The sequence below is a fragment of the Crassostrea angulata genome, chromosome 8 (genome assembly GCF_025612915.1).
Source record: "Crassostrea angulata isolate pt1a10 chromosome 8, ASM2561291v2, whole genome shotgun sequence".
Lineage (NCBI taxonomy): Eukaryota > Metazoa > Mollusca > Bivalvia > Ostreida > Ostreidae > Magallana > Magallana angulata.
The window spans coordinates 17,717,284-17,729,898 of NC_069118.1; the positions used below are offsets into that span (position 1 = coordinate 17,717,284).

The window sequence follows — 12,615 nt, forward strand, 5'->3', positions numbered from 1 at the left end:
GTCAATATATCTAATCATTTACTGTTCATGTTAACAAGGTCGGTTTTTTTAATTCAGATAAATCATATCCATTTATTTTGAGATTATCTTTGAAAATGTTCAGCAAAAAAAAAAAAAACAAAAAAAAAAAACCACACCAATCTGTTCCCCCAAAAATTAGGAAAAGGAGAAAAGTTATATTGAAAATAACAGGAAAACATAAAATTTCATAACCATTTATAAGATAACGAGTGGATTGATTATAATTTGTCTGCAAAGTTGAATAAGTACAATTTGAAGGAGAACATCCTAGAAATGAAGTACCCAATGGCAATTTTTTGATAAGGAAAGATATCTGCAAGATATATCTTTTATAGTGATAAGTTAATAACATATATTTGTGATGCTAGAATGCAGATATGGAGGGAAATTCTAAAGCACGAAGAAATGTGTAAGTTACAAGCACTAAAGAATAAGCATTATTGAGCTACCAGTAGGGCAATATATAGAGCATGCAAAGAGAAATTCCACATGGTATTCATTAATTTACAATGGTATATTCATATACGTGTGATATTCATATTTTCAAACAGACAAGGAAATAAAGCTTAGAAAGCATTTTTCTATTCCGTATAGACAGCGATATTTTCGTAAATAAGAGCAATGAATAGGCAACCATGGACCTCTAAAACATAGCGTTTCCTGATCATATAGTTCAATTCTCTTCCTTTAAATTAGGACTGCAATATAAAAATGCATATTCAAGCTGATCACTTTTTACCATCTGCATTTTACCTACAGTGCAAAATGTCTGTTCTTGAAGGCGGGGGTAGATCAGGTTTCATCCTTTTTTTAAAAACAATTTAATGTGTTATCATATCGCTATCTTTTTTCGTTATAATTTTTTGTCTGTACTCGTTAGCTTTTTCTTCATTTTTCAAATATGTAAACATGTTAATGGCATAATGTGCCATTTCTGGTAGCTCGATGCATAGTTTTTCAATCTCATTCATGTGTTTATCTAAGGGGGAAAATGTTAAGAACAGCAGTGAAATATCATAAAGAGAAATGTAAAACTCGCGCAGCTTCCCACGGAGGACTAACAAATGCTGTTCTTTTTGAGCTGTTATTTCTTCTTTCAGACTTTGGTCTTCTATTTCATCACAATTAATTGCATCCATTTCAATAGATTTTTGCACACAAGCTATAGCTGTCTCTAATGTTACAGTTGCAAGGATTCTATTTCTTTTATCACTTTCTTTTATACTACAAGAAAAGAAATAATCTGCCAACGAGTTTAAGTCAGTATCCATTTGTTTTGGAATTTCCATCCATTCCATTTGAAAATATGGTTTCCAGGGAAGGATATCTTTTGCAAATGTTGCACGCTTATCGACGACTTTGCTTAAAATATTAGTTGCAAATTTTTTGTCAAATAATCTTGCAAGAATGATACGAGTAGATCTTTGGTGAAAGCTTTCTAATATTTTCTCAAATGTATCCAGACAACTAGGAATTTCACAGCTACCGTCCGACATTCGAAGAAAGAGCATCTGCTCATAGAGGTATCTGAAAATATCTAATGCACTGTTGTAAAAACCAAGCCTGGTGTACACCTTCATGGAACCGACAGTTCCTGGCATAAATGCTTCGGTGAATAATGTTATCGAATCTCTGTTTTCTTTAAAATCTTTGCAGTCTTTAAGAACCATCCTTATCAAATTTTCAGCAAAATTATAACCATGGTTTTCAGCTGTTATTTGTATAACAGTCAATGGAAACATACGGATACATTCAATATTTACACAGATCTCGTTGATCTCCTCTGGTGAAAAGCTCTCTATAAGATTAAACGAAGACATGAAATAGTGAGGAAGATGCCTTGCTTTTAAACGGGCTACTAAGGAGCTTGTGACAAAGAGCAAACACCCACTGACATTTGTTTCCCACAATTCAACAGGAATATCTTCCAAAGCTTTGAAATATACAGCAATCAAATGGCTATATTTTAATTTTTTTGACATATGAAATGTTGCATTTTCAGTAAGGACTTTAAACACATGGAATCCATATATTTGATGTTCGGTCAGTCCAGTCATGAACATCTCTTGTTCAGCTAATGAAAAATCGTACTTCCACTCAATGTCTGGATCTCTACTCTGTGGGTGTGCTTTCTTTATTAATAAACATCTCCGACTTAGAATTCGTTGCACAAGCCTTTCCGAAGGGAAAGAAAATTGTCGCTCTCGTTTCATCCATACCTGTGCATGTGGAGGGAATGTGTCACACAACAAACTAATATATTTCACACTGATGTTTTTGGGAAGATTTAAGTTTGGAGGGGCTGTTGGTATATTTAAATCTCTGAGATAGATTTCATTGTCCCTTTTTACAACCTCTTGTCCAGGCGTCACAACTTCGTTATATGGAACCTTAATGTGACTATAACCTGAATGTGTCCTGGAAGAGTCAGCATAAAAGGATACTTTAGGGTAACGGCTACCTTCAGTATGTTTAACAAGAATATCTTTCGGGCAAATGGCAGCTGAGAGCACTTGTTTTTGGCGATGGGTGTTATAAAAATCCCTTTTTTCTTGCAATTTGCTTATATCTTTTAAATAAACATCCATTCCTGTTGCATTTGATCCGAGAAATACGATACACACATTATGGTACAACAGCGGGACATTCATCCCTATGTACGGGTTAATGAGACGGTTTAGAAAAAGTTGTTTAAATATATAAGAAAGATGGAAGAACGGAATCCCGGTAACATCATCTATATTCATTGGATCTAATAAACTGCTAACTGTAGTTTCTAAAATTAAATTAAAATAGTGTTAGTTGCTTGAATTACATTTCCCACAAATCAAATTTAAAAATTAACGTGGAATTGTGTCTTACCTGACGTTGCTTGGAGTTCTGACTCATTTATAGAATATATTTCAAGGTACATATTATCTCCATGATTTTCTTCAAAACAATCCGTGGACTCGGTACTGTTTGTGCGGAAATTTTCAGTGTGAGTTCCGATTCTGTCTGTATATTCTTCTTCCGACAGTGTTTTACCCGCTTTGATTTCTCCAAATTTGTTTCTTATAATGTCTAGTCTTGCTGACGGGGAGAAGTGTCGAGAACAAGCAAGTATTCTGCACAGAATTGATTCTGCAAAAAAACAACAAAAAAACCCTCCATAAATCCTTTTGTTTTAAACATCACAATTAGTATTATTGGGCATCCTAACTAGCTAACTAGAGTAATTAACATTATAAACATAAAGTGCTGTAGCGTTTTCTAATATTAGGAATTTAAGACATTTTGATGATCTCGTGCATCATTTTAAATTGAATCTAATTTCATTTATATATTTGTATGTATTTTCCGATTGGATTTTAATGAAAAAAAAAGTTTACTAAAAGGCCATTGATGGCGCCAGTCCCTTGGTCGCAGACTCAAATAATGGAATTCTCCAATGTGTCCAAGGAAAATACGTATGCGTCTTCTTTTAGCGTTAGACTCTGGTTGAAGAATTGTTCGTCTAACATCATACTGAAAAACATTAATTACAGTGATATGGATGTCGAAAGCATCAACGACAGCCTGGAGAACTAGATGATCTCCCCATTCTTTGTCCTTTGACATTCGTTGGAGATAATCATCCCAAGTTTCTTTACACAGAAAAGACTGTCTATGATGACTTTCCTCTATAAATGGGTGTTCCCTTAAGTATCTAAAAGAACCAAAAATATTATTCTGATTAAAGTATAAGCAATCTCTAAATATGATGATTTATCAGATAAATTCAAATCACAAGAGAATATCTACTTGATATATATAAGCTTTTTAAACAAAAACATATTTTGATTTTAACATCGATTATGTTATGTTATGTTATGTTATGTTATGTTATGTTATCCTAAAATCAAATGCTTTACAATTAGAGGACTGAACGTTCGTTCTCTAAAACTTCATTGATTTACTTTAATATAATACTTAATAAAGAAATAGCAGAAATACAATAATTAAAGCATTTATCTGGTATTTGATTTATGGATAAAGAAATTGCACTTATATCTCAATTGTTTAGGTACACAGCAATCTTAAGGTATCCATAAAAAACGGAAAACAGTATTGTTGATTCAGTTAGAATACTTATAACGTGAACATTTCCTTAAATCTTATGTATTTCATGTTGATAGACACATTCAATACTATATTTTGATATGGTATTTTTGTGACTCATTTGTAATTATTTCTTGTCTGAAAACACGATTTACAATATAATTAGGATATGTCTTCAGGTTTCCCGACCGTGATTCATATTAATATTTAAGCCCCTCCCCCCGAACAAAACTACGCTAAATATTTTCCGATTAAATTGACTTTCAATATGCATTTTTTTCTTTAAGTTGTTTATACGTAGCAGGAAGAGTCTCAAAACCATCAATATATTCAAAGTTACTTTATATAGAACTTTAAAGCTAGAAATTTCGATGATATTGAATTCAGTAAAACTAGCATTAAAGACCACATCTATTTAACGGAGTTTAAAAAATCTATAACTGTATTCACAAACGCTTCAATACATTCCCCGAACGTTATCGAATGGAATGCAGATCGTGACGCCAAAGCTGAAGTCATATGGCATGACCTACAGACAAGTGCCTGTCTAGATATCTATGCAAATCTCACGTAATGTGATGGGTAATATATTGTTCACCCACCCTCATCAATTAAACACCTTTATGTATCGTAGTAGCAAATCTTACTGAACGGCAACATATCGTAGATGTTCTGCGCTGCACCCCATGCATCCATTTATCATAAACTGGTCAGAAAGCGACCGAAACATGCAGTTTCCGTCAGGAATAATGTCATGTATTTCAAAACCGTTATCACTGGCAAACTTCTGTATTGATCTTTTATAAATCGGCATGTTTTTATATGTGTCTAAACCTTCACCTATGAAAAGAAATATAAAATTTTACATAGCTACATACATTAATCAAAATCGGTCTCTATTTAATTAGGCAAATGTTACAAATGAAGAATCAGAAAAATCAATCAAATTTTATATTAAAAAAAGAATCTAAAAAATATCCAATGATAAAATTGAATCTTGAATGGGAATAATAAGTGAAAATGTCTTACTAAGAAATGAAAAAAACCCAATATTACTTACTATATCTTCCTTCACTAGAGTCGGCTTTCGTGATCACTCCATCAAAGATAAATTGCAAGTCTTTTTCGGCATAGTTCACATCGTTTTTTTCCATTAACTCTTCATCGCTATCAAAATAGTCTATGTCATCTATGTCTGCCATTATACCTACGCTGGGTTCCTCTTTCTTTTCAACTTCACAATCACGAGGAAGTTCTTGCTGTCCAGTTTTCAAAAAAGGTTGTTCATCTGAATTTTCTTTACGAAAGTTTTTTACACCTTCAACTGTTTGATCAAAAGATTTTGATGTTTTGTTAGTGCTCTCTTTCACATTTTCATTACTTTGTAGTTCCATTAATGAATTTGTGTAAATAAATTCTATGGACTGCTCTTCATTATCATTCGGTGTCCACAGTCCATCCAACACATTTCTGCATACATTCTTCTCAATGAATTGTGTTATATTTCTATGCGATGTCATTTTCATTCAGTCAAATATTAGATAGCAATTTTCTTACATGAAATTTATGTTCCCTACTTGGAGATAGTTCAATTTTGCTCCTAAAACTTCCTTGTTCAACATTTTTTGTGCAACATCTTCCTTATTTCTTCCGTTTTAGCTTTACAACAATAAAAATTAAAAACTGGGCTTTATATAATTTGTTGTTATTAACAAAGAGGAAAGACACAACTGGTAGAAGGCCAAGTCAAATCCCTTACCCGAACAACAATTAAATTTGCTGATATATATTTTAATATGCATCTTTTTTACTTAGAGTTTCAGCGCAATACAATGATATTAAGTTGTACAAAGTGATTTTACACAAAAATGTATTTTTCTCAAGAATCACATATAATGCATCCAAAGTCAATAAAAGCGAGTAATTGAAGAGAGGAAAAATTGATATGATGTTTAGCAAAGTTCGAAAATGTTGAATGTTTTCTATATGTATCTAGAAATTGTGCAGCGAAAAGTATTTTTATACTTAAAAGTTAGCTTTCATCTTTTCCCCCAAAAAGCTTTGAAGTCTTTGAAGGCCATTCCCCCGGAAACCAATGGCGATGTCATTCGCTTCTCACCTTCACTCAGTCATAGATGGATGAAAATCTTGCTCAGAAATTAACTTTTTACAGTCAGTTGTGCATTGATAATTGCATGTATGTAAATTTTCAAAGTTTTCATGACATTAAACATTATAATGATATTTTAGAAGAAAGATAAACTGTTTTTTCGCTTGTTACGTGTTTGTTATTCTTAATCATAGTTGTGTAACACATCTTTTCCATTGTATCGAAAATTTGAAGAAAAAAACGAATTCTTTTGAAGTTAACTAAAGATAATAAATAAATCTTACAGAAAACAAATAGACCCTCAGAAAGACATTACCTCTTTTTTCTTGACTGGAACAGGAATATTCAAGATAGATTGAATTTTCTCTGCTGTTGGTTGAACTTGACTATTTCCTACCAAGTGCCCTAAGAATTCCATCTGACATGCATCAAACTCACATTTTTTTTGGTTGACAATCAAACCAGCTTTCTGTAATGAACTTAACACTACTTGTAAGTGTCTAATGTGACTTTCCCAACAGTCACTAAAGATAATGATATCATCAATAAAGGAATCTGAAAAGACGGTATGTGTTGTGTATTAAGAAATACAAACACGTCCTTTACTATGGCTACATTTTATTAACTGAGAATCCATTAAGGTACATCACAAAAAGTTCTCAGACTATCAAATATCAACTTTAGCAGAGCCAGTGCTCATAATATAAATAAACTACGGAGTTTCCCATTTATAAATGTCCGAATCAATTACCGCCCTAAACATTGTTTTATTTATGCGAGAGATGCTAGAACTTAAGATTTTATCAGTATAAACATAACATTTCCTCCCTTCAAATTTATGAACATAAACGATAAAGAGTAATTCAAACAACACAAAACTAATCTACAGTTATGAAAATCAAGGTATATATGATTATGATATCGTCACAATGTCTACTATTAAAATTAACATTCTTCAATGAGTCTTTTGGTTTTATTACGTGCACGTGTCGGATAACGTCTCATTAGTGGCGCGTTTTTAGTCGGTATGGTATCGGTACACTCGTTGTTTGATGGCGCAGCGGTGGTCAACGTTGTTTGCTCTTTGAACTCTGATGTAGGGTCGTCACAGTAACTCGGTTCATCGATTTTTTTATTCGAATCTCGCATTTGATCGATATGTCTTTTCCACACGCTCCCTTGTTCGGTTGTAACTTCATATGATAGTGGTCCTAATTTTAATTTAATTTGTCCCGTCTATCCATTTTTCACCCTTTCTGTAATCTTACACGATAACATGGTCGTTTTCTTTGAAATTACGAGTTGTTCCTCTTTCCTCCACCGCATTTTTCATGATTTTATCGGTTACAGTTTTTCTTGTGTCAGGTCTAATGAGATCTAAGCATGTCCTAAGATTTCTTCCATGAAATAATTTTGCCGGTGTTTTATTTGTAACGCTGTGAGGCGCGTTCCTATGCAACAGTAAGAAATTTGCAATCTTTTTGTTGAGTGACATTTCTTGATTTCTCATCGACTTTAGGCTACGTTTGAACGTTTGCACGAATCTCTCCGCTAAACCATTAGTAGCAGGGTGGTACGGAGCGGATTTAAAATGTTTAATTCCATTTTTCCTAATGAATTCGTCAAATTCGTGTGATGTAAACTGTGGTCCATTGTCTGATATAATCTGTTCTGGAATTCCGTTTCGTGCGAAAACTGTACGCAAAATTTCAATGGTTTTAAAGGAAGTTATTTTTTTCATTGGAAAAAACTTCAGGCCATTTTGAGTTCGCATCCACATCAATGGGAAAATTCTTATTTAATAATGGTCCGGCGACGTCGATGTGTATTCTCTGCCAAGGCGCTGACGGCCATTCCCAGGGATGTACTGATGCCTTGGTGAGATGCATGTAGAGTTTCCAGTATGTTTTGTCGAAGTTTCGTTGGAATATTGACTCTGATTCCCCACATCAAACACCAATGTTGTGTGGTTATTTCATCTCTACGATTGTAAAACAGCATCAGAGATGTGTCCTCTGGCTTTTTCCATCCTGATGTCACATGTTGATAAACACAACTCAGCATCGGATTTCTTTTTGTTTCTCTTGCAATTTCCATTGCAGTAACGGGCAAATTTTCAATTTGTTCAATGTTGAAAATATCAGATGCATCTGGCTCATCATTTTCATTTGACTTCATGGGAAGTCTTGACAATGCATCTGCGTTTGTGTGATTCTTTGTACTTTTGTACATGATTTCATAGGTGAATCCTGATAGAAATACAGCGTATCTTTGCAATATTGAAGCGGAGGTTACAGGGATACTTTTTGAAGGATGAAAAATCGAAGTTAATGGTTAGTGATCTGTGATCAGTGTAAACTTCCGTCCAAAAAGATAAGGATAGAATTTTTTACCGCACAATATATCGCCAGTGCTTCTTTGTCGATTTGTGCATAGTTTCGTTCAGTCTTTGTCAATGTTTTTGATATGTAAGCAATTGGTCGTTCACTTCCATTTTCGTATTTGTGTGACAACACAGCTCCTATTCCATATGGTGAGGCGTCACAAGCGAGGTACAAGTCCATATCTGGGTCATAATGAGCCCGGACCGTATCGGAAGTAATAAGCCTTTTTGCCTTTTAAAAAGCTTTCTGTTGGCTTTCATTCAATGACCATTTACATCTTTTTCCATCAGTTCATGCATTGGTTTCAGTTCACTTGCCAGATCTGATTTCACCAGTCCAAGAAATGATCTCAGTTGCGTAAGATTTTCAGGTGCTGGCGTCCTTAATACAGCATCAATTTTGTCTTTTGTTTTCCAGATTCAATCTTTTGTGACTTCATGTCCACAATATTGGACACTGTCTTTGAAAAAGTAACATTTTTCAAGGTAAGCCCTTAATCCAAATTTCTGGAGGCGTTGAAGAACACTATCCAAATTTCTTAAATGTTCCTCATCGGTTTTGCCAGTGACTATCATGTCATCTAATATGCAGTGAACACCTGGTAATCCTTGTAGAATCTGGTCCATAGTTCTTTGCCAAATTGATGGTGCCGATGCTACCCCATACAACAGTCTGTTATATCGATACAATCCTTTGCGGGTATTTTTCGTCAGGTACGTTTTGGATTTTTCTTCCATTTCCATGTGTAGATATGCTTGTCTCAAATCAATTTTAGAGAAATGTTCTCCATTGGACAAGGACGCAAATATATCCTCTATTTTCGGTAAGGGATATAGGTCTACGTTTAGCTGAGCGTTGAGTGTGACCTTGAAGTCTCCACAGATCCTAACTTTTCCATTTTTCTTGGGAACTTGTACAATTGGTGTTGCCCAATTGCTGGTGTCCACTTTTTCTAGAATTCCAATATTTTCTAGATTTCCTAGTTCTCGTTCAATTTTTGGTTTCAAATCATATGGAACTGGTCGTGCCTTACAGAAAATTGCTTTCGCATCATCAATTAGATGTAGATTTCCTTTGATTCCATGGACTTTACCGATTCCATCAGCGAACACTGAGCTATATTTTTGTAATATTTCACGAATTTTCGTTTGGCTTTCAGGTTTTTCTGTGGCAACCGTCATGATGCTTTTGACATTTTTCCATTCGAGTTTTATTTCTTTTAGCCATGACCGTCCAAATAGGGTTGATGTCCCTTTTTCTACAACATACAGCTCACAAACTGCACTTTGTCCATTGTTTTCAACTTTTACATCTAGGACTCCAACTGGTTAATGTTTTTCACCAGAATATGTGCGGAGATTGATTTTGCTTGGTTTTAATGGCTGCTTACCGAAAATTTCTCGGAACTTTTGCTCTGATATTACGGACACAGCTGATCCGGTATCCAATTCCATTGGAATTTCTTTTCCATTTCCTCTAACTTTTAAGAGTATAGGATGATCAGCAGTCTTGATAACTGAATAAATGCTCAATTTTTCGATTTCGCATGATGAATCACTGTCATTACTTGTCTGGTCAACATTTCGGACAAATTTCTTTTGTTTTCTTGGTTTGAATTTTTGTTTTCCTTTACCTGTAATGTCCTGTTACACTTCCGGCAGACAGCTGATTTAAAATAGCAATCAGCTGAATCATGATTCTTTCCATTGCAATGAATGCAATTACTTGGCTGCGGCGACTCAGGTTTTTGATGGTACGTCCTTTGTTGGTTGAGTTTATTGACACTCACTTGTTTATGTCTTAGTTCCTGTGCATCTTTTGAGGTGGTCTCCATTCCCACTGCTATATCAATGGCTTTTTGAAGTGTAAGAGTTGATTTTGATAATAATTGCCTCAGTATTTGTTCGTTATTAAGTCCACACACTATCCTGTCGCGAAGTTTTCTCCGAATTCGCAATGTTCAGCCAATTTCCTTAGCTTCACCACATATTCGTTTACTGATTCTCCGTCCAGTTGTTGCCTACGGTTGAATCGGAATCTCTCTGCGATTACAGATGGTTTGCGTGATCTTTCAATAATTTCACAATATCCACAAAGTTTTTATCTGCCGGTTTTTCAGGACTGGTCAGGTCTCTCAATAATGAATAGGTTATTCCCCCGATCAAACTTAAAAGCGCCGGTACTTTCATATCATTATCTACTTTGTTGGCCTTGAAATATTGTTCAAGCCTCTCAACATATCAAGTCCAAGTTTCAATGCTGTCATCAAAGGGATCAATTTTTCCTATATAACCTGCCATCTTAGTAATAATGACTCAACTGTTAATCACAGAAACTTTGCAGTATCTTTTATATGTAAATTTCCATGGAATTATCAGTTAGTCTTAAAACATCCTCGTCGCCAATTTGTTGTGTATTAAGAAATACAAACACGTCCGTTTACTATGGCTACATTTTATTAACTGAGAATCCATTAAGGTACATCACAAAAAGTTCACAGACTATCAAATATCAACTTTAGCAGAGCCAGTGCTCATAATATAAATAAACTATGGAGTTTCCCATTAATAAATGTCCGAATCAATTACTGCCCTAAACATTGTTTTATTTATGCGAGAGATGCTAGAACTTAAGATTTTATCAGTATAAACATAACAGTATGTTCAGCTAAAACAGTTCTTACCAACCTATTGAATGTTGCAGCGGAGTTCATCATTCCAAACGGCATTACCGTAAATTGGTAATGACCGAATGGAGTCACGAACGCGCTTTTCACTTTGGTATCATCATCTAAACTGATTTGCCAATAACCTTTAGTAAGGTCTACTTTCTCAAAATATAGCTATAACAGTATGTAAAAGAATAAACCAACAAATCAAAATTTCCAATACTGTTATATGTAATTTCACAGAAAAAGTAAATTGAAATGTTATCTGTAATTAAAGAATCACTTTTTATCACTAGATAATCTGATAAATCATTTAAACATAAAAAAGAATTGAAAGTTTGGTTTCAAATAATTGCAAAAGCCACCCTAAAATAGTCACCACTGGGCCTCCATAGCACGCAAAACACATAAACAAAACGTTCCGTCTCCAGTCCCGGACTCGAAGGTCTCTTACTGGAAATCTATCCACACAGGGCCTCCTAACCATAAATGTTCGTCAAACACGAGCTCCCGTGCGTCCCACTTGCGTCACGCGCTGCTCCGTTAATAGTTCTCGGTCCTAGTCCTGCCCCACATATGCTACGCAAAGCCTTCAACTCACGTTTCACCACTGACCCACCGGCTTTAACGATATAACTATCCCTGCACTGAAACAATAATTACCTATTCTAAAACCTATAGACATTCTCATTTATACAACGAAAATAACTAAGACCACACCCCGTAAATATACCATGAAACTGACAAAAAACATACATAAATATACCGGCTGGAGAAAAGCAAATGCCCAAACAGATTCACAGTAATTTATGGCTACCAGTCTACCAGACTAACTTCTGGAATTCGACAAAATTAACAAACTGGAGGGCGAATTCAACAACGTGACCGCACACTTGACAAGCAGCCACGGCTCTAGCTCACCAAACCGGTTATACTAAAACTAGCCCTAATACCGAACACTCTCGATTGACAAATATGGAACACAACTTGGTCCAACATTACAACTATTTACACAAACAAAATACAAAACTGAAATGAACTGAATTCAACTTTATCACAGATATACTAAACAGAAAAAAAAACCCAAATAAATAAAATGAAAATAGAATTACATCGTTTTGAGTTTTTCTAATTAAGTGTAGAAAAGGACGGAAGGGAGACATTGCATTTCCTGTGGGAAAAATATTTTAGTCACTGTTTATTGTAATAGATATTAAAAATACTAATGAAATAATTGTATGATGTTAAAATCTAATTGGATAAAGATACTCTACAATTAAAGTCTGGTAGAAAATGGCTTCTTCATTGCATTCTAGCTATGCAAAATTTTTGACGGATCAAAAAAAATTTTG

At 34.5% G+C, this 12,615-nt stretch overlaps 2 protein-coding genes across 2 annotated transcripts; both read right to left on the reverse strand.

Moving 5' to 3' along the window:
* Window positions 1-150: 150 nt before the first annotated feature.
* LOC128161804 (uncharacterized) lies at window positions 151-5,770 on the reverse strand. The gene is made up of 5 exons (XM_052825208.1): window positions 5,162-5,770; window positions 4,749-4,941; window positions 3,393-3,709; window positions 2,884-3,144; window positions 151-2,797 (listed from the first exon to the last, which is right to left on the reverse strand). Exons 1-5 carry the CDS (start codon window positions 5,625-5,627, stop codon window positions 843-845), a joined length of 3,192 nt encoding a protein of 1,063 aa, XP_052681168.1. The 5' UTR covers window positions 5,628-5,770; the 3' UTR covers window positions 151-842.
* A 3,244-nt stretch (window positions 5,771-9,014) lies between these two features.
* Window positions 9,015-9,776, reverse strand: LOC128160735 (uncharacterized protein K02A2.6-like). The gene has a single exon (XM_052824079.1). It carries the CDS (start codon window positions 9,774-9,776, stop codon window positions 9,015-9,017), a length of 762 nt encoding a protein of 253 aa, XP_052680039.1.
* Window positions 9,777-12,615: the final 2,839 nt, after the last annotated feature.